The sequence below is a fragment of the Crotalus tigris genome, unplaced genomic scaffold, assembly GCF_016545835.1.
Source record: "Crotalus tigris isolate CLP2741 ecotype Arizona unplaced genomic scaffold, ASM1654583v1 scf7180000018750.1061991, whole genome shotgun sequence".
In the NCBI taxonomy this organism is placed as follows: Eukaryota; Metazoa; Chordata; class Lepidosauria; order Squamata; family Viperidae; genus Crotalus; species Crotalus tigris.
The window spans coordinates 245,773-268,475 of record NW_024097182.1 but is presented as its reverse complement, the minus strand read 5'-3'; the positions used below and the strand labels follow the sequence as shown (position 1 = coordinate 268,475).

The 22,703-nt window shown below is 35.4% G+C and overlaps 1 protein-coding gene across 1 annotated transcript in view; it reads left to right on the top strand.

The window, feature by feature from the left end:
• The window catches only part of LOC120313635 (protein eyes shut homolog), a 304,352-nt gene that overhangs the window by 202,404 nt on the left and 79,245 nt on the right, over nt 1–22,703 (top strand). The window contains exons 8-9 of the mRNA XM_039355733.1: nt 10,656–10,846; nt 15,131–15,222. Of these exons, the coding sequence (XP_039211667.1) occupies nt 10,656–10,846; nt 15,131–15,222 (283 nt within the window). The remainder of the gene's footprint in view (nt 1–10,655; nt 10,847–15,130; nt 15,223–22,703) is intronic.

The following is a 22,703-nucleotide window of genomic DNA, read 5'->3' as shown; positions in this document are numbered from 1 at the left end:
CCTCTTTTGGGGGGTACTTGTCTGCCAACCCACCCCATCTGTAAAAGAAAAAGTCTTCCACCCAAGCATAACTTTTAAGGATTTTAAGGATCTTTGAGAGGAAAAGAGGGAGAGAAAGAGGGAAAAAGAAATAGAGAGAGGAAGAGAGAGAAAGAGAGGGGGAGAGAGAGAAAGAGAGAGTGACAGGGAGAGGGAGAAAGAGAAAGAGAGAGAAAGAAAGGGAAACAGATGGAGAGAAAGAGGGAGAGAGGGAGAGGGAAAGGGAAAGAGAAAGAAAGGGAGAGAAAGAGGGAGAGAAGGAGGGAGAGAGAGAAATAGAGCGGGAGAGAGGGAGAGAAAAAGGGAGAAAGAGGGAGAGAGAAATAGAGGGAGAGAGAAAGAAAGGGAGAGGGAGGGAGGGAGAGCGGGAGAGAGAAAGGGAGAGAGAAAAGGGGAGAGAGAAATAGGGGGAGAGAGGGAAAGGGAGAAAGGGAGAGAGAAAAAAAGGGAGACAGAGAGAGAGGGAGAGGGAGAGAGAAAAATAAAGGGAGAGAAAGGGAGGGGGAGAGAAATAGAGGGGGAGAGAGGGAGAGAGGGAAAGAGAGGGAGAAAAGGGAGAGAGGGAGAAAAAGGGAGAGAGGGAGAGAGAAAGAAAGATGGAGAGAGGGAGAGAGAAATAGGGGGAGAGAGGGAGAGAGACAAAGAGAGGGAGAGAGAGAAAGAAAGAGGGAGACAAAGAGAGGGAGAAAGAAAGAAAGAGGGAAAGAGAGATTAAATTAGTAACATGGTTGTTAAGTGAATCTGGTTTCCCCCATTAACGTTGCTTGTCAGAAGATTACAAAAAGGGATCACGTGACCCTGGAACAATGTGACCATCATAAATATGAATCAGTTGCCAAGCATCGAAATGTAAATCACATGACCCTGGGGAAGCTGCAACGCTCATAAATGTGAAAAATGATCATAAATCAAGGACTACCTGTACTTTATCACTTTTTTTCCATTTGTAACAATGAAAATACATCCTGCATATCAGATATTTACATTACGATTCATAACAGTAGCAAAATTACAGTTATGAAGTAGCAATGAAAATAATTTTATGGTTGGGGGTCACCACAACATGAGGAACTGTATTAAAGGGTTGTGGCATTAGGAAGGTTGAGAACCACTGGACTAGAAGATCACCAAGGTCCCTTCGAGCTCTATTCTGATTGACTAGAAGTCTTTACCTTGGAATGCTCTCTGTTCATTTGTCCATTTCCCCTAGAACATCAAATGTTTGTTTAATTTTTCTTAGGTCTTTATTTCTGTACAGCTCAATGTGGCTTCAACATTAGACTGGAAGAATTTGAAAGAAAGATAGAATGTGGCATCCTCTCTCTTTGCATTCCTAAGAAAAAAGTCTCTCCATTTTATCATTAGATATTTCATGTCCGTAATGTGTCAGCTGGAAATTTCTACTTCCTATTTTTTTCTCTATTGTTCTATCTTTTATTATTTTCACTTGCTAGATATCATGCAATACAAAGAAGTTTCTTAAGCTCCTGATCAAGTGGGTCAACAGTCCTGGCACATCTAGTTTTAAGGAGCAGCAGTACTTTTTTGTTTGCTTATTCCTCCCTGATTTTCGTTTTCTCTGGGAGTGTGCAATGTTGACGGCTATTTGATGGGAGTACCAGTAGTTGCCAGATCACCCCTACCCTAATGAGATCAGGCATCTCATCAGTTGCATCAAAGTCCATTGAAGGTGGACAGCAAATAATTCAAATAAACAAATAAATAATAATAAAATCAATCTTCACTGGGCTCAGTAGGTTCATTGTCAATATTTGTGGCTGTTATCTCCGTCCTGCATACATAGAAAAACTTCCTGTCCTCTAACTCAGAGAAGATAGAGCTTCTTCTGCTTTCATTCAGGTCTGTTTTCTGCATCAGCTGTTGTGGCTTTCCAGGCTCAGTTGAAGGGGAGAAATAAGCAGGCTAATAGCAGGGGCTGAAGGATGGAAGAAATGACTATCTGAAGGACTTTTCTCCTCTTTTTGATGGGCAGTTGAATACATACCTTCCTCAAATGAGTTCAGGGAAGCAGCAGGAAGTTCCTTGAAAGCTGATATTAATAAATCCAGGCTCTTGTGGGAGACGCAGAGAAGTACTGAGAAGAATCTCTTTTTCCTTCTCCATGCAATTCCTGCTGTGTTCTGTTCCTTCTTCTCACCGGCTGTCTTGCCTGCATTTCAGGTGCTTTCCTACTTCCAGCCCAGCACTCCATATTTAGAAGAAAGATTTCACTGTTGGGAAGTTCTGTCAGAGTAGATAGAAGTTATCAATGTCACAATCAATAAACAATATGTAATGTGCTTCTTGTGCTTTGGCATATAGTATTTACATTTGCTTAGTGATATCAAATGCAGAAGGTTAACTGAATGAGGATTTTTTGAGTAGCTGATGATGTGTTTTGCTTTTCCTATTCCATTATTACAGCTCCCTCTTCTCTAACAGTTCTTTTGCTCTGAAATAATCACACAATACTCAGGATGAAGAGACATCTAGTATTTTAAGACGCAAATTCAAATAACAAGACAAGAGTTGGTTGTTAATGCATTCAGATTTTTCTATTTGTTTTTAATTTTCCAGGAGACTGAAAAAATATGACTTGTTGACCAAAGACTAATTGCTGATTTGGCAGATGTTTTGTTTACTCTTCTTTATTTATGTCATATGATTGCTAAAGCTACCTTATTCATACCATGGCATTCATGTCTTGTTCTTTCATCATTGAAAAAAATGGTTGAAAAGTGCATGAACCAGAGACAGTCAGAGAGTCAAACAAGGAGGAAGGATAACATTTTCAACACACTGAACTTCTTCCTAAACATACCCATCAAAATATTTTTGCCTAAGATAAAGAGGTTGACAACACCACCCAGATTTGTGTTGTTTTTCTTTTATTTTTTACAAGAGTGGATGCAAGCGATTTTTTTTTTTGCATTATTTGATATTCCTATGACCACAGACATCTTTCTTTTCTAAGAGAAAAACCTGTTCCATGCTCTGCCTGTCATTCTCCAGAGGAACCAAGTTCTATAGTATAGCAAAATACTCGACAGTTGTTTGTATTTTCATTAAATCTAAAATGGAAGGGCTGCCATTCAGTGAACAATGAATAGCTTTCTGGAAGCCAACAGTGCAAAGAAGTCACAGGGAAGGTAATTGAAAAAAACTCTAGAGTTGGAGCCATGTGGCTGAATATAATCAAACCAGTGTGTCAGAAGCTGACTTGCTAATCCTTTTGCAACAATGATTTGAGATTACCAAAAAGGGGTTTGAGGTACAACTATCCCAACATGGGTTTGTCAAAAACAGATCATGCCAGACAAATCTTATTGCATTCTTTGACCAAGTGACAAAATTAGTGGATCAGAGGAATGCTGTGGACATAATTTACTTGGACTTCAGTAAGGCATTTGATAAAGTAGATCACACACAACCTGCTACTTGACAAGATAGAAAAATGTGGGGTAGACAGCATCATCACCAGATGGATCCGTAGCTGCTGACCGGCCGTACTCAGTGTGTGGTCCTCAATGGAACCGCATCTACATGGAGGGAAGTGTGTAGTGGGGTGCCCCAGGGCTCTGTTCTGGGTCCAGTGCTCTTCAACATCTTCATCAACGATTTGGACAAGGGGATAGATGGGGAACTCATCAAATTTGTGGATGACACCAAGCTGGCAGGAATAGCCAACACTCCAGAAGACAGGCTTAAGATACAGAAGGATCTGGATAGACTTGAACACTGGGCACTATCTAACAAAATGAAATTCAAGGGTGAAAAAAGTAAGGTTCTACATTTAGGCAAGAAAAACCAAATGCACAGGTATAGTATAGGGGGTACCTTGCTCAATAGTAGTAACTGTGAGAGGGACCTCGGAGTCCTAGTAGACAATCACCTAAATATGAGCCAGCAGTGTGCTGCAGCTGCCAAAAAGGCCAACACAGTGCTAGGCTGCATTTACAGAGGGATAGAATCAAGATCACGTGAAGTGTTAATACCACTTTACAATGCCTTGGTAAGGCCACACATGGAATACTGCATCCAGTTTTGGTCACCGCGATGTAAAAAAGATGTTGAGAGTCTAGAAAGAGTACAGAGAAGAGCAACAAAGATGATTAGGGGACTGGAGGTTAAAGCATATAAGGAACGGCTGCTGGAATTGGGTATGTCTTGTTTAATGACGAGAAGGACAAGCGGGGACATGATAGCAGTGTTCCAATATCTCAGGGGCTGGCACAAAGAAGAGGTAGTCAAGCTATTCTTCAAAGCGCCTGAAGGCAGGACAAGAAGCAACGGGTGGAAACTAATCAAGGAGAGAAGCAACCTAGAACTAAGGAGAAACTTCCTGACAGTTAGAACAATTAACCAGTGGAACAACCTGCCTCCAGAAACTATGAATGCTCCAACACTGGAAGTTTTTAAGAAGACACTAGACAGCCATTTGTCCGAAATGGTATAGGGTTTCCTGCCTGAGCAGGGGGTTGGACTAGATGACCTCGAAGGTCCCTTCCAACTTTACTATTATTTACTATTTACTGCTATTTAAACTTCTACTCTGTGTTCATGCCAGTTTGATTATAAACTGGTTTAATGAAATCCTGTCTGGACTGAGATGCTTTGGATGCAATTTATTTATCGAATTTAGAGACCACACATCTCACATACAAAGTGACCCTGGCAGTTAATAATTAAAGTTTGCAAGTTATTCAGTTTGGGGTTGAAAACCAAACTTCCTCCTAGTGGACAATTTCCATGCTCTGTGCTGTGCTCTTCTACTTTTCTATTCAGGCAAAGCAATGGCTAAGCTTCATCCTTCCAGTGAGGGAGGATTCTTAATGGGCACACTGTACATCCTTTTATAATTGACATAATGCATGCATAGATGGATATGCAAACAAAGCTAAACTCAACTTGATATGAAAAATTCCAATCAAATGCACAGAGATTCAGACACAACAACCAGTGACTGAGATGGGGGACTACAGAAAAGAAATGAATGAATGAATGAAATGAAATGAAATGAAATAAATAAATACAAACAGTTTTAAAATACCGGTAAACATTCCCTTCTTTTATTGTCCCTGTTTTTCCTGAATAATACTAGCTGCAAATTCTATTACAGAAGTATTTCCTTCCTAGTATCATAACTGTAACATTTGTGTTAATGTTCAAAACATCCCCTCTTCAAAATCCAGGAAAACATTTTTATTACTATATTTTTCTCCCTGAGCTACCTACTTTTTCACTGGGCTCTTGTTTTAATGAAACCCTGTATGTAGCATTTAACTATTTTTACAGGCACTTGGAGACTGATAGGATTATTAAAGTAGTAAGAAGGTTGTAATAAATACAATATTAAAAAATCAAACAGAAATGTACGGTGCTCAGGAACAAAACACCAATAATTGAAAAAAACCAATATTTTTAAGAATCCTGTTTGATTTCAAACTGGGGATACACTGCATGTTAAGGCAAGTGTTGCAGGCAATGTGTTAATAAGGAAAACCTGCTGTAACAGAATCTGCAGCTGGTATTATTCAGAAAAAGCAAAGGAAATGTGGTCGGGGGGTATTCCAGTCCCTGCCAAATAGCTAATTCAGGTGCAGGATTTGGCCTACAAGAAAATTAAGTGCAGCAGGGAAACCAGATAGCAATTCTTGAGCCAACAGAAGGTAGAAAATGCTCCTTTCAAAGCAGGACAGAAAATTGTGCCCCTGTTTTATATACTTTGATTTTGTTTCTTAAATGAAGAATTCATCTCTGTGGAATGTCATTCTGTTACTTTCAGCCCCATTTAATCATTTAATCATAGACCAACAAATAAAACAAGATAATCCCAATTAATTATGATAAAAAAGAAACAAAATAATTATTTTAAAATGTCTAAGAAGAATTAGAAGGTATACTACAACGTACTGTGCAAATGATCAAACAGTACTTAGATGGTGGTAAAAGAAATAAAATCAGCCCTCTTTTGTAAAATTACTATATATACTTGCAGATGCCAAGAATTTTAGATGCCAAAATGTATCCAAACAATAAGGCTTACCTTAGCCATGGGTGGCGTTATTTTTAAATGTATCTGTGTATTCCATACTGTATATACTTGCATTTAGCCCCATCTGCAGATGAGTTGAACCTTGATTTTTTATTAAAATACCATGAAAAATGGATAATCCATGGATTACCCCAAGTAAGACAACTGTGAAAATTGAAACATATGAACATTTTGAGGGTTGGCTTATTCAGGGATGATGTATTTTTGGTTAAAAATTCAAGGGTCAGTTTATCAGAGGATAATTTTTATCCATGAGTGTATTTAATACCAAGATCTCTATAAATGTTGCCTTATGAGGTATTAGCCATCCCATCCAAGATATGTCATTTGCAGATCTGATAAGCCTTCCTACATCTCTTCAACAATTTTATTAATAAAAATGTTAAACCATGGAAGGCTCAAGGTTGAACTATTTGACACTCAACTTTAGCTCACTCAAGAACTCATGAGAATTCTTTTGAGAATGACTTCAAGCCATCTATGGATTCTATTAATTGGTATGCTGACTAGTACTCACTTAATTGACTTCCTAATCAAAATCTCTTTATAACTACATGCACATAACAAAGTTCATTAGTCAGTTAACAGAAAGCCTATATGGGTTTATATAAACTATGAAGTTTACAGATTAGGCTGGGAGGTTGGAGGAGCCCCATTCATTCAGGTCACCATTCCAACATGATGTCAAAAAAATACCCTTTTGCAATGCTATTCCATTATATGTTTTGTTCTTTCGAAATAGCCAGAGGTCCATGCAAGCAGGATATAGTACTGCCTTGTTAGGCATTTGACAGCATCCCTCCCTCCCTCCCTCCCTCCCCCCCTCTCTCTTTCTCTTTTTTTTAGTTCAGAAAAAGACCAAAACAAATAAAACCCAGAGGTTTTATTAAGTCCCATTGAATTTGAGGAAAATTATGTCTATTTAGACAAACTGAACTTGCTTTGTAAAGCAGTTTTATTTGCATGTCAGATGGTAGATGCCTAATACTTTAACCAATTAATTACTGTATTCTCTATATGGATCTGCTGATACCTAGGATTGAGTGTTCAATCCTAGGTAGTGGCAGATGTTTCTTTCCTGGGGCGCAAAGAAAAAATATCTGCTCTAAACTCCGCATAGCCATCAGGGCATCTGGCCAGTAAATGCTCAGCTCCATCTAGTCGTCCTGATGCTACCCCAAATTAAGGGATTACAGGATCATAAAAAGAGAGTATATTTTCTAATTTCCCCTTTTTCTTATTATTAATGTTGGTTGCACAATCAGCCAGATGTTTGGACTGAATATGTCATTTTTATCCACCTGTTAAGTACTTTCCAAGGACCTGGGACAGGCAGATGTTATGTTTTGATGGTTACAGGATATAAGCTGTTCCAAGTAAAGTTGCCTTTTGCAATTGACTGATAGTGAAATTATCAATGCCAGTGATGTTCAAGTAATGCTCAGATGCTTTGGGATTGCAGTTAAGATGCCTATTATTATTGGTATTATTTTTGCTTTCTTTTGCCACAAGTCTTATTTTCAAGTCTTTGAATTTTGTGATTTTATCCAGTTCTTTCTTTTCTATTCTGCTGTCTCCAGGTATTGAAGGTCTGCTATCCAAATATATATATATATTGCTTTTTTAATTGATAAATGTTAAATATGGAGTGCTTTATGGTAGGTGTCTGCCTGTTTGAAATCTAAAGTCCTTGAGCACATTAGCTTCTTCATGTTCTATTACTTTGTCTATCTTGTGATTCCCCCAGTTCTTGCTTGCAGGCAAATGGTATTTCTTGCAGATAGTCTAAAGCGTCATTGTTGTTACTTTGTCATGCTGTTGTTTGTGGTTAGTCTGTGTGATCAGCTAACTTAGAGGGACTCTTGTTTCTTCAGCTTCTTTGCAGAGGCTGATTGTGCTATTTGTTGCACATATAGGTTATCCTAAGCTTATATTAAAATTCTTGGAAGGATTCTATACATAAATCAAACGCATAGACAACCTTATTCTTACCTCCACATGCAATTTAGGGTAAACATAATCATGGATGAAATAAGAGATGTTTATGAATATCATACTAGTGATCATAAGTGATGTTAGAAATATTATAGAAACCAGTAGTCCCTGTGAAAAGCCTTCTAAGATTATCTGCATGTACTCTTTTCTTGACATAAATCAATATTATATGAGCTAGTGGGATACCATGCACAGTTTTTTCCATGAATCTCCCTTTAGCAACTGCTTTCTTCCAAAGAGATTTATTGTCTGTGCTGCAAGCTGCCAGCTGAAATTGCCGTGAAAAAGATATGAGAATTCCTAAGCTGAACAGCTCATGCAAGGAATGTAGAGATGGATTAATTGCTACAAAGGGCTTTTAAACTTTTAGAAGAAAGAATTACAGAGGTGTTAGACACTCATCATGACATAGTTCTGTGGTCCTCAGACAATTCCCTCCTTCAAATATATAAAAGTACAAAACTCATCTACCCATCTTGCAATTCCTGGATATATGAAACAGTAAGATCATATTTAATGCTATATGTTTGTTAGGTAATATTCTCAGTAATATGCCATCTCAGACAACATAGATATATCATGTATATATTATTTAAGTTTTTTTTAAAGCATTATTTATGAAATAAGAAATATATTGCTTTATTTATGAGCCAATTCTTTTATGTATGAATTTCCCAAATCCCTATAACAGAAAGTCAGGTGATCATTTAGACTCTGAAAAACACAGGGAATAATTGAGAGCCAAGACAGATATATTGCAATAATACATTGAGCTATAATTCTTAATTGGAATATTGTTAGAAGAGACAGCAACAGCTTTAAAAAAATAAGACTTTCTCCACCATTTATTTCAATATACAGCAAGCACAAATCTGGCCTTTATTATTTTCATTTTCCAGTATCAAACCTAGTAAAGAATTCTAGCAGACAACAAACTCGTGCATTTTTAGATAGTTTTGCAATAAATCTCCTTTGCATTTAGATTAAAAGCAAACAAATGAATCCATAAGTGAAATGGCAATGGGTGTATGATACAAAATCACTAGACATGGTTAACTCATGGAATAATTTACTGCTCCTAAGAAGGTGTTTTTCAGATGAATAGTTCAAACTTCTATTTTTGATCATTCTAAGTTTATAGTGATTCAAGTTCATGTCACATCACTCTGCCCATGGGACAATCTCCTTCAGGATTTCTATCTGTCTAAGGCAACTTTCCACTTATCCAATAGAGGTTTCCAGCATGTAGAAGACACTCTGGTTTGATATTGTTTATTTCTACCAATGGAAGGTAGCAGAAAAAAACAAGGCACCATTCTGTCCTACAACCCCATCAACAGGGTACAGAATTCTATTTGTATTCCTTTATTAACCCCAGAATTTTTGTTTAAATCTACCTGGGATGGTTAAAAATAAGCCTTGTGACTTTCAAAAGACAGCCAAATGTAAACATTACCTACTGAAGAAATAGCTAAATTCAAGCAAGGTGGGTTTTTCTTTTTTTTACATTTATTCACACAAACATTAAAAGAAAAAATGCTTGATGTGTTATACTGAAGCCCAGAAAAGTTAGAACAATATAGAATAGAACAGAATAGAATAGAATAGAATAGAATAGAATAGAATAGAATAGAATAGAATAGAATAGAGCTGGAAGGGACATTGGAGGTCTGCTAGTCCAGCCCCCTGCTCAAGCAGGAGAACCTATACCATAATACCATATAGTAAGACATCTAGCTTACCTTTTTTAAAAAAATAAAAACTATTCATGTTAACTTTCAAATAACTTCCAGAAGACTTCAGATACCTTGCCATCTATTACAAACAGACTTGAGGGTTAAGTTGACAGCCTGTGATGGTCCTTGTCAGATTTTATGTCATCATCATCATCATCATCATCCTAATTTCAAAAGCCTGCCCAAGGACATCTTTTCCATTCCTTGGCAGATTGAGATATGGAAGATGTCAAAAGGAGAGGACGAAGGAGGAAGAGGAAGACAAATCAGAAAGAGAAGGGCTATTCAAGAGCAAGGTTAAATGGCCTTCCTCACTTTTAACCACAGTTTTGTTTTAGTCCCTCCCATTTACAATAGTGGGAGGGACTTCCCAGGGCATGCAGCTCATAACATAAAAGAATTAATACTTTGGGTCCATTATTTGGTTAGAAGAAGCAGGGACGTGCTCCATCCAAATTAAGCTCAGCTGAATTATCTTCACATGTTGGGAAATGAATTAATTAATCGTTGTTGCCTCACTCTCTCAGATTCCTTTTGCAATAGAGACTAATCTATGCCCTACATAGTTCAGAAATAAGTGCATGCCAAAGAAATACACTCACAAACGAACAGGCATTTTGTTTACAAGTGTGTTCTGAAGTTGGATTTGTATTCAAATCATGTTGTGCTCAATAAATAGACATTGTTGCACTTGGATGCTTTCCTCTTTTTCTTTATCTGAACAATGGTTAAGAAGCCCTGCTACATTGGTGGATGAATGTCATCACTCTTATATATCCAAACAATAAGCCTTTGATATGTAATCAATTTGTATGCATTTTTTCTTATAGATTTTCGTTATATTCAGTATCAGGGGAATTCTTATATGGAATTTAGAGGGATTACTTTGCATCAGTACAATAGCATCAGTTTACAATTCCAGACCTCTGGCTTCCACGGCCTCCTTCTCTATATTGAACAGAAGCCGACAACAATGGGCAACTTTGTTATTCAGCTTTCTATCAAGCGTGGTAACTTAGAGGTAACACTTCAAATTATTTGTTTCTAAATTCTATAAGGTTCTTCTTTATAAAGAGTTTTAGAAGTCTGTGTTTGCAGATTGGAAGGCATAAAATTAACTGTCCAGAAATAACCAGATGTTCCTTTTAACCAAAAAAATAAAAATAAAATCCTTTTAGGGAATTCTCTTTGTGAGAATTATTTGAATGGGAGATAGAGTAGATACCTATCTAGCAGAAGTGTAATATGCATGGATTGGTATTCGTGGCCTCTGCCAAAAATGAAATTTAATAAATACGGTGCATTAAACCATGGAGCAAAAATATTAGGTACATCACAAAGATATTAAAATGCCTGGTTATTCTCCACATAAACCTTGATGCTAACTTGATAGCATTAATCCTTAGATTGTTCTATAAATTTGCTGTACAAAGGAAAATGGAAAGGTAATATATTCATTATTCATTCTTTATTCTTAATGAAAAATATGAAACTGATTGTAGATGCATTGTAGCTATTTTGTATAACAATGACTGAGTTTTCCCAACAAACTCTGAGAACTATAGTTTTACAAAGAGCTGATGAGAACATCTGAGAAACACCTTAGTTTCAAAGGACCTTTCCACTTATTGCTTAATATGTTGGGCACATCAGTCAAGAAATATAATAGCATACAGCAAGGAAATTGTTAGGCAGGAGTTTGAATGTTAATTCTGATTTTAGGAAAACTCAAATAATCAATGTAATAATTATATTCATTTTGTAAGCCGCCCAGAGTCTCTATAACAGTTAGATAGGTGGGATATAAATTTAATAATTAAATCAAATTATCAAATAATAAATGAATAGGGATAAGGATAAGGACAACAGCATTTCTTAGGCTGACATTTTTGCACTATTGCAAATATAAACCTTAGTCACAGGAAATATTTATACTTGAGTTAAAAAAAATGTTTCGTGGTTTAAAATCATTGTTGTCTGAATTAGTTGCAGTATATTATATATCTCTTCCTATGGAGTATTTATGTATCTTGATATGTTGTTTCTACATGTCTCTAATCCATGATGGCCAAGAATTTGAATTTTTCTCTTCTTTTCTTTTCTCTGCAAATAGCTTTAGAGTCCTGGTTAAATAAATATTTGTAATCCAAATAGTTAAAAAAAAAATTCTCCTGAAATTTATAATTCTGTCTTTGTCTACAGCCCAGATTATTGTCTTTTTTTCCCACAGCTGTTCTTTGTTTTTAAACCTTTGAAGGTCACAAACACAGATTAGCTTTTCTGTGGTTTTCCAAGTCTTATATGAAAGTCATAGCTGCCATAATCTTCACCCACCACTAGGTGTCAGCATCTATATGTTTTTCAATTTCCAGAATGAACAATTGTCTTTAGAATGAGAGTCTTAATTATTCAACAATATTAGATTTATCCAGATTTAAGTTTTAAATTTCAGGTTTTATATTTATTTCACTCCCATATATTTTGATCCTCCATAAAAAGATTAATTTGCCACTTCTGTTACTATAAGAAATCCCCCTCCTTCCCTTTCGGAGGTATTTTGCTTCTTGCAGATCATTTCCAGGAAATTAAATATAGAATAGAAAAGAAAAGATCAAATTCCTCACCTAGTTTCAAACACGCTGTTCACAGTTGTGCTGGTTAGTACTTTTGGACTTCGATTGCAAGTAGGTTGGGCTGGTTGATGAAGTATGGTCAGCCTTTCTCTTGTTGGGTTAGAAGGCTTTCCCCAAGTTGAATGGACTGACCGCCATCATTCCAGAATCTCTGGGGCACCCGTCTTTCTTCGCTGCCTCTCGGGGCGACTTAGACCTATTTAGGGTCCCCTGGCAGGGCGAAATTAGCCGCAGGGGTGCGGAGAATCCATAAGCCCGTGACTGGTTGCTACTGCACAAAACCAGAATCAAGAAAATAGATGATGGGACCTACCAGAGAGAATACTTAAAAAAGAAACATTTGTTTGAATATGGTTAAAGAAATAGAAAAGATTTCGAATATATATGTCATTCTAAGAGGGATGGATCCCTTAAATAATATAGTATGATTTTTCCCCTTTTTTATTCTATTTCTTGATATGAGTATTATAAAAAAGTTGAAATGGCTTAGATAAAAGGAAATGTTTTAGATATTTACATCTGATTGAATTTAAGAAAATTATAATGGATAAAAATGTTTTGAATAAGATATTTTTGAATAAGAGTTAAAGGACTAGATGACTAGCTATATTAAATGGAATATTTAAAGATTAAACATTTTTAATTATGGTTAAAAAGAATAAGAAATCTTGGAAACAAATATATATTAGCTTAAGAGGGATATATATTTTAAGTAGTATGTTATTTTTTCTTTCTTTACTCTTGCTCTCCCTTTTTTACTGTTTTATTTATTCCTTAAGAAATGTAAAAGTGCTGAGTTCATACGGAAAAAGATAGACTTAAATTTTTAAATGTAATTAATTTTAGAGAAAATCTTAACCAGTAAGAATACTTTGAATTTTGTGGGAGAAAAAAAATTAAATAAGGACTGTAACAGGATATATGATAAGGCAACTAGAGTGATTGGATAGAAAAGAAATATTATATTGATGTGACTATTATTTTTTAGGAATATTGGGAAAAAATAAATATATTTAATTGTTATCTATCAAAACAATAAGAATTGTATTAACTCAATGTCTGCAAAAGAGAACATTTTGGGGAAAAGAGGAAATCAACTAAAACCATTATGTGGATTATGGATTATAGAAATCAATTGTTAGTGATTGTTTTACAAATGTAAACCCAGACAACACACTGTTCCCCAATTATTAAGTGATTTATGTTTTTAAAAAAATCAATAAAATATATTACAAAAAAAAGTTTCATATCAACTTACTAATTGGTGTAAATGGAGTAGAATACAAAAGCAAAGCCTCAAAATGTTTTCCATTCAACTATCTAATTGTTGTATTTACTCCTCTCACATTTTGCCCATTATTTACAGACATTTTTATGATTGGCCTTTACATACAAATTATCTACAAAATCTCTTTGAAAAATAAATTCCTTTTGCAGAAAAAATATTGGGAGCATCTAGATTTAAAAATTAACCACAAAACAACAAGGAGTATACCTCTTTTTAACACTTATATTTTATTGGGTATTGCTAATCTAGTTAAAATGTTAATATATATGCTAGTCCGTGTATGATATGTCATATGCTGAATAATAATTTTAAAAAATCCAAAATCCAAAATTAAAAAAGAGGTTAATAAAAATAATTTTAAAAATATTTTTAAAAAGGACAAACAACACAAAGCCTTCCTCTTCCAAAAAACAATCTAGAACCAATGCTGTTCATACAATAGAAGCAAATATGTGAAAAAAATCAGGTTTTCCAAATGTTCCAATTAAGTGGTTCTCAACCTTTTCAATGCCGTGACCCCCAACCGGTCGTAAGTCGAGGACTACTCAACCGGTCGTAAGTCGAAGACTACTCAACTGGTGCAGCACCGTTTGCAGAATGGGACTTTTGGCAGGCTCAGCAGGGCAGAGACAGCCTGGACAATTCCTATTGGCTTTTGAAAGCCAATAGAATTAGACTCTATCCAAGAGAGTCTATACTATTGGCTTTCAAAAGCCAATAGAATAAAAGGGAGTAGCACAGCTAAGGAAAAGGGGAAAAAATGGTGAACTGCATTGTTTGGCGACCCCCGTGAAATGGTCGTTCGACCCCAAATGGGGTCCCAACCCATAGGTTGAGAACCACTGTTCCAATTCATATTGAAAAGAGCTGATCATTCTCTGAACCAATTTGGCATCCATTTGATATAAAATTAGCATCTTTCATTCATAGACCTACTATATAGCACCGAGGGCAGCACCAACTTGGATTGTTCTTGGTGTAGTTGATAAATCAGCTTTAAACCTCTTAAAAATGTCATCACATACCAAGCATAATAGCAAATGGATAAATCCTCTGTAAATTAAATTGACTTATGCATGTATAGCAATCTTTGAAGTAAAGGGAAACTATTCATGGATTTCTGTTTGAAATGCTTTTTGGACATGTTCACTTTTTGTAAAAGCCAGACTATAAGGATAATTGGTATAATTCAGGCTTCCTTGTGAGTTGGGATTTACCCTGCCCTGTTTGTTAGGCAGATTTTATTCTGTTTCAGGACTCATGGAACACTTTTGTTCATATAAAGCCTAATATTCTGACTTGTCCCAATTTAGCTCAGTCCTGATCACAAATTTCTGACATCTCCAAATGTGATAAATCAATCTTTTGTTTTCTTTTTGTTCAGTACCAATTCACATGCGATAGCGGAGATGAAATTAAAAAGATCAGTACTGATATCAGGGTGGATGATGGACAGAAATATGAAGTGCACATTAGGTAAGTTTTGTGTTTTTCTATAAAAAATAGCTGAATCTGACTATAAGCATATTGGACCAATCACTTCATTGGCAGACAGCCACTTTAGCTAACTGTGTTCAGCAGGTCAGCGGTTCAAATCTCACCGGCTCAAGGTTGACTCAGCCTTCCATCCTTCCGGGGTAGGTAAAATGAGGACCCAGATTGTTGGGGACAATGTAAATATATATATACATTGCTTACTGGTGTACACCGCTTAGAGAGTGCTTGCACTTAAAGCGGTATATAAGTCTCATAAATAAATAAATAAATTGGCCCTGATTAAAGAGAAGTAGATATGGTATGTGCTATGATATCATTTTCAGATAAGTAATGTAACAAACTAAGATGAAGGATTCATTTGTATTCCAGAAGGCTTTCAGCAAGTTAAAGTTCTCCAAAAAAAACAAAAATGTTAATGTCATGTTGGTAGAAATACAATATTTTTTGAGAAAAATGCCGATTAAAACCTAGGTAGAACTGTCTTTGATCTGTAGGAGCTTCAGTGGTGGGGTTCAAATATGTGAACAAGCAGTTCTCTGTGTGGATGCCATTTCCAGAAGTCGATTCTGGGCCTGGACAACAAAAACTTAGCTACCGGTTTTGCTGAACTGGTGCGAAATGGCTGAGTTCTACCACTGACAAGCTTCTTATAGTGTCACCAAAAACCATGATTAGAAATCAGGTCTTCTGACGCAGGTTGAGAGAGTATATTTTGGTAGTGGTGGTGGTCAAAGAGGCTGTGGGCCCAACTTTTATAATTTCTTAATTTAATTTTTTCTTGGGAGTGAAGAAAACCATATTCTTCCCTGTGATCATTTTGAAACTTACATCTGCCTTTGGAGAACTTTTCATGTGCTATTTTCTTATCCCAAAGTAAGGTTTTATGTGTTTATGGTGCACAAGACACATAAATGGGTTTGTGTAGAAGACCTGTTTGTTATTCCTGATGTTTACCTGTCAAAAAAAGCATCTGAAGAAAATGAAGTTATGCAATAGGTTTTATTAGCATAATATCAAAACTAATCAAAAGCACATGATTTGAATATATATGCTTTGGTTAACTCCAGAGATATTAAACAATTCAGTGAAGAAAGATGTGATGTGATCTGTACCTATTAAAACAACTCCTTACCCTTTGAAGTTCACTGTTTCCTGTTCTCATTCTCCACAGCCCTGCTCCCTGCTTTTCACCAGCCAAAGCAGAAATTAAAACTTTTGTTCTGGTATTGAACAAATGGCATGACATTTACATTTGAGAAATTGTACTTTAATTAGTAGGCTTTCCTCCCAGCCTGTTATCTATAGCAGTTGCTTCACTGCAACTAATACCTACTGCTCACCGATGATGACCACTGATGTTACCTAGTTTAGTTAATGAAACGTCTGTAAGAAAATAACTAAGCTCAGAAAGCACCAAGGACCCCTCATTTCAACTCTGAGGGACAAATAGCTGTGTGCATGAGGAACCATTCAGAGTTATCACTCTAGGACAGATAGTCCCATGATGAGTGAAGATGCTGCTGTTGCCAAGGTATATGCAGAGGAAATAGTCAGTTCTTCTCCCATGTAAAGCAACTCTTAGATTATCCCAGAGCAAGTCAGAATCTGACAACAGTGCCAGCTAATAGCTTTTTCCAAATCACAATTTAAACAAAACATTTGTGTTTTTAAGTTCAGTTGATGTGAATAATTTAGTTGGCTTATATCCAAATATGCATGGAAAAGGAAAGTTAGATGTTTACTGTCTCTCATTGTTTTTAGTGATGGTTTACCTGAGTTAACAGAAAGACACTTTTAAGATTTCAAGCACATAATGAATATTTAGAAGTAATGAAACAGTACATAAACATTGTATTGTTGTCCATACGTTGTAAATGGAAGGCTAAATATGAGAACACTATTTTGCCTAAGACTGCCTAATACATTGTGTCAGAGGTGAAGTTTGCAAAAGTCATGATTCACTGCTAATTGATTAGACCTTGTATTACTTATGCAGCATCCATGCAATGATTGACACTTCATTGAGATATAAGCTTATTTAAATTGGAACCTTTCCATAATTAAAGAGTGGTTTAAATGGATTTATATAGAAGATAAATAAAAGCAGACATATTCAGGATATGCATCCAGATCAAATAAGAGCAATCAGGGAAGATAGATAGCTGGTATCAAAGAGACAGAGATTGCTGAGAGCAGCTGGTTATTTCAGATTATAGCATGAGATGGAAATTTCTGCTACATTTCTGGTATTGTTTTTATCATACACAGGAAAATGATAGCACATTATTCAATTTGATATGCATTATCATATTTGTGAATTGAATTGCAATAATGTCTGGGTTTTAAATGTGCCAATGCCCAGAAGAATTTATGATGAAAAGTCCTCCAAATTCATGATTAATTAAGTTATTTAATTCCCAATATGCCTGTTTCTATATTTTCAGTTGAGTTGTTCCACCTGCAGAATAAACATATCCAACAGCACTTTCCTCCTCCTATTATCCCCATAACAACAATCCTGTGAGGTGAATTGGATTGATAGAGAGTGACTCACCCAAAGTCACCCAATCGGCTTTCTTTCTTTTTTTTTAGCCAATTACTACTATAGTTTTTATTATTTCTTGTTTATAAAACAGTAAAACAAACAAACGAAATGAAACAAAACAAAAGCATACATTCAACCCTAACAACAAAAAAGAAAAAAAAAATAGTGTACAAAAAAAGAGGAAAAAGTGGTCAATTAAATTTAACATTTAATATTTTTAATACTCTTTCAGCTGGGTGCTGAAAGAAAAGAAAAAACAGTAAATTCTCCTCCCCTTTTATAATTATAAATATGAAGAAAGAAGGAAAAGCAGTCAACAAGTTGAGCTAAACATTACACTAATTTTCAAATTTTAGTCCATTCGTCCATACATTCTCCCATCTGTTAACCATCTGTTATTATATTTAGTGCATAGAAAGTCTACCAACAGTTTCCAGTCTCTTATAAAGCTGTCTAGTCAATTATCTCTAATCAAAGCAGTTAAGTTCATCATCTCCACTAGTTCAGTCAATTTCAAAATCCATTCTTAAACAGTTGACATCTCTTTTTTTCCCCAGTGTTTGGCAAATACAATCCTCACAGCCATCATCATGTGAAGGAATAGCATCCCAAACTGTTTTTCAATTGGCTTGTCCATCATACCTAAAAGAAAAGCTTCAGGTTTCATTAATAGTTGTATCTTAAAAATATTTTTCGCATTGTCATTGTTATATTTATCCAGTATGTCTTCACATATTTGCAAGACCATCACATATGATAAAATGAACCTGGATTTTGATTCCATTTCCAGCACTTATTAGAAATCCAGAAATACATTTTCGCTAGTCTATCTGGGGTCAAGTACCAACAATACATCATTTTTTAAAAGTTTTATTTCAAACTATAATTTAATGTGAATTTTAGTCTATTCGTCCATGCATTCTCCCATTTATCTAACATTATATTATACCCACATTTTTTTGCCCATTTTACCATATACTCTTTAACATATTCATTTTCTAGGTTCATCTTAAATAACATTTTATATATTTTAGAAGTCAAGTGGTCATCTCCGGAACATAAAATAATGTCCAATTCAGATTTAGTTGCTGTGAAAACAAACTTTTTTTATCAAATTTAAATGTTTCAAAAATTCCATAATAATTAAACCAATCACAAGAAAATCCTTTACTTACCAGTTGTTCTCTTGTCTTTATCTTAAATTCCTCTTCTTCAAATATCAATAAGTCTTGATATGTCATCCATTTACATTCCAAAATCATCTCTGTTCTATGTAGTGCTTCATGAGGTGATAGCCAAAGGGGCACTTTATCAGCTAGTCTTCTTTTATACATGTGCAATTGATTGCCTAATAGCATGAATCTTAAAACTAGGCTTAACTTTTACTTCGTCATACCACAGATAGGCATGCCATCTAAATCTCAAATCAAACCTTCGAGGTCTAACAGCCTTTAATTTTTTTAAAGTTATCCAATATTTTAACCATACCAGACAACTAGTATCATAATATAATCTAAAATCTGGCAAACCTAGACCTCCTCTTATCTTTAGACTCTTGTAGCAGCTTATATTCAATTCTTGGTTTTTTTATTTTGCCAAATAAATTTAGATATATCTTTCTGCCACTGTTAAAAAGAGGAATCTCTAATCAATATCCATACAGTCTGAAATAAAAATAACATTCTATGTAGTATATTCATTTTAATTACTGAAATTCTTCCCATTAATGACAAATCTAATTTTTGTCATTTATTTAAATCCAATTTTATCTCCTTTCATATTTTACAGTAATTATTTTTGTAAAGCTTAGAATTTTCTTCAGTGAGAGTCACCCCCCAAGGACTGTACCTTTTTCACAATTTTAAAACCAGTTTAAATTCCAATTTCTTCTTTTTTTTAATAAATATTTTATTGATTTTCTATTTTCACAAACAAGTGCTCAATAAATAACGTGGTGACTGATCTTCCACCTTTATGTTCTTAGCCAGTTTTGTCGTCTTTGATTTATTTATTCTTAAACCCGCCATTTCTCCAAACATTTTAATCTTCTTCATAACATGTTCAATGTTCTCTAGCTGATCTTGCGCAATCAATACCAAATCGTCGGCAAATGCACATAATTTTTAATTATGCACTTTAATTTGTAGTCCTTTTGCTCTGTTATCCTTTCACACCTAAGATGAGACTAGAACTCACAATCTCCTGGTTTCTAGCCTGATGTCTTAACCACTGGAGTCTCCTGAAGGTATTTTGAATTTTCCAGTGTGTCCCTTTAAGGATTGAAGATAAAACAATGGTAATACATTCAGGGAGATTAGAGACAAGAACGATGGATATTAATTTGGATTCAGTATACATTCCTGTGATATAGCTTGATAGTCTATCACATATGCTCCACAAGCCACATGTTCCAGGGTGCATCTGCTCCGGCTGATATCATGGCATATATATTAACCAAGCAAAGCTTCTACTGTTTTTCAGATTGATGTTATGCCCATTCATCCTCACAGAAAATACTGGCCTACTTACCCAGGAAAAGAGAGAAATGATAGAAGGTCCCTGAGAGTGCAAGTTGTCTAATGCATAACACATTGGTCTTTCAACCCAAGTTCATATGCCACACCTAACTCACAACCTTGTACACTGGTATTAAACTATGGAGCTTACAGGGTTGCTTTGGACCAATCCCTCTCTCTCAAACTAATCATAAGGTTGTTATTGCAGAGATATCATAAAATTGCAGATAACATTGCAGAGATCTTCACCTAAACTTCCTTCAGCTCTTAGAGAAAAGGCAGGACATAAACTTAATATAAATAAATAATAAAATGACAATAAGCAAGATCTTCTCACTATCATTGAAGGTTCTATTCCTGCCGGCAGTTCAGTGCTTTCCTTTTTCATGCAAATGCTTCTTGTAAGCATTTGAGAGTCTATGCCTTAGGATATATTTGTATAGCAGGGATGATGGAAGCCAGAGATATTTTGCAGTTTATTACTGGCCTTTCTTTAGCCCCATTTAACTTTCCATTTATTGCTAATTATGATTCATTTTGTCCATGTTTCATAAACGTTTCCACTCCTGATCACTCTAACAATTGTTGATTTCTTTCACGTGGTTGAAAAGCCAAAATGATGATCTCCTGCTCTGCAATGAAGCTCACCTCTTTAAATAATAATAATAGTAATAATGCACAGAAGCAATGGAGTAACAATAATCACATTTTGTAAATTCCGTTAAATTCCTTTACAAATACAAAGCTATACCAATCTGAATTTGGGGCCACTTGAACCACTCCTTCAAAACAGGTGGAATCAACTCTTACAGAAGGATGAATTTACCACTGTATGGATCCAATCACACATCTTCCTGGGATTAAACTATCCAAGCAAGAAAGATATGGATCTAATAAACAGGTGATCAGATTAACAATCATAAGGATCATGTCCACTTTCTTGGGAATCAGGAGATCAGGTACTTTCTAGATAATGGGACAGAACCATACTTTGACTTACTTGATAGAACTTATTCACTTGGATTGTAACACAGAGAAGAGAGAACTAGGTTATCTGAGCACCATCTTTTTCCAAGAGTTTCTACCCGTCCAGTCCTATCCACAGATTTGGCATGCTGTAGATCCTGTCAGCCAAAGAGTTTTGACTTGAAGGAACTAGAAGATAGGCCTTCTCTGTTGTAGCCCCTGTCTTGTGGAATATTCTCCCCTCAGAGATTAGAATGGCCCCAACTCTGTCGGTTTTCTTTGCAAACTTCAAAAACTTGACTGTGTATCCAGACCTGAGGCTTAGAATGTGTCAAGGGCCCTGTTACTAGGCTTTACTGTTAGTTGATTAATAATTAATAATCATTGCTGCTATTTGTACTTATTTATTTTGTGGATGTTTTTTTTTAAATTGTTTTAATTTTAGAATTGTAAGCCACCCAGTGTCACTTGTTTGAGTCAGGAGGCTATTGAAATCAAATAAATAATAATAAAAAAATAATGTAACTCCTTATATGGACTGTTACATATGCTTAGTTGGGTTTGTTTTTTGTCTTTATTGCCATTTTTGGTGAAAAGAAAAACAAAAAGAAAAGAAAGGAAAAGAAAAGAAAAGAATCCCATGTGGTCAATGAAAAGGGAGAAATTGCATAGGGAGAATCCAATCAATGACCCTTCTTACATATCAACTTCATGAGAAAACAAAGACGTTGGTTGAATTGCCTACCGAATTCCCAGGAAGAAGACCAAGCTCCCTTTAAAACCATCTAGATCTGTTAGTTGACTGGATGGACTAGGCCCCATTCTTGGGGGGGGGGGAGCAGCTGGGGAGCACTAGCAAGTGAAACCAAAAAGACAAAGGGCTACACCCTTTGTCAAAAGGCCTTAACAAAGGGCTACATCCAGATCATATAATAACTACTCAGAAACAAAACTCATATTGGACAATATCAATAAATTGCATCTTACACTCATCAAGTCAAATGTAATCATTCAGTGTAACTAAATCATAACGATCCTAGTCCCATATGTATTCATTTCCAATGTACTGAAAAACAGAATTTACAACTTACATTTAAACATTCTGTTTGAAATTCAGTACAACCATTTGATTTCCCAGCCCCCCACTTCTTTGGAAAATGGATTGTAATTCATCAAACAATGCAATGAGAATTGTGGATATTTAATTTTTCATTGTGTACAAGGGAAGTTTGGGATTCTCCCATTATAATAGGATGAATCTCTAGCACTTTTTCCAGACTTACATTCTATTAAAAGGCATAAGTTTCTATGTGCTGCAGCTCACTGCACCAGATGCATGGAGACAAGTTCTTGTCAAGTTGTTTTAATTTTATTAAGAGGTATAAGCTTCCATGAATTTCAAGTACTTCATCAGACACATCAAGATTGATGAT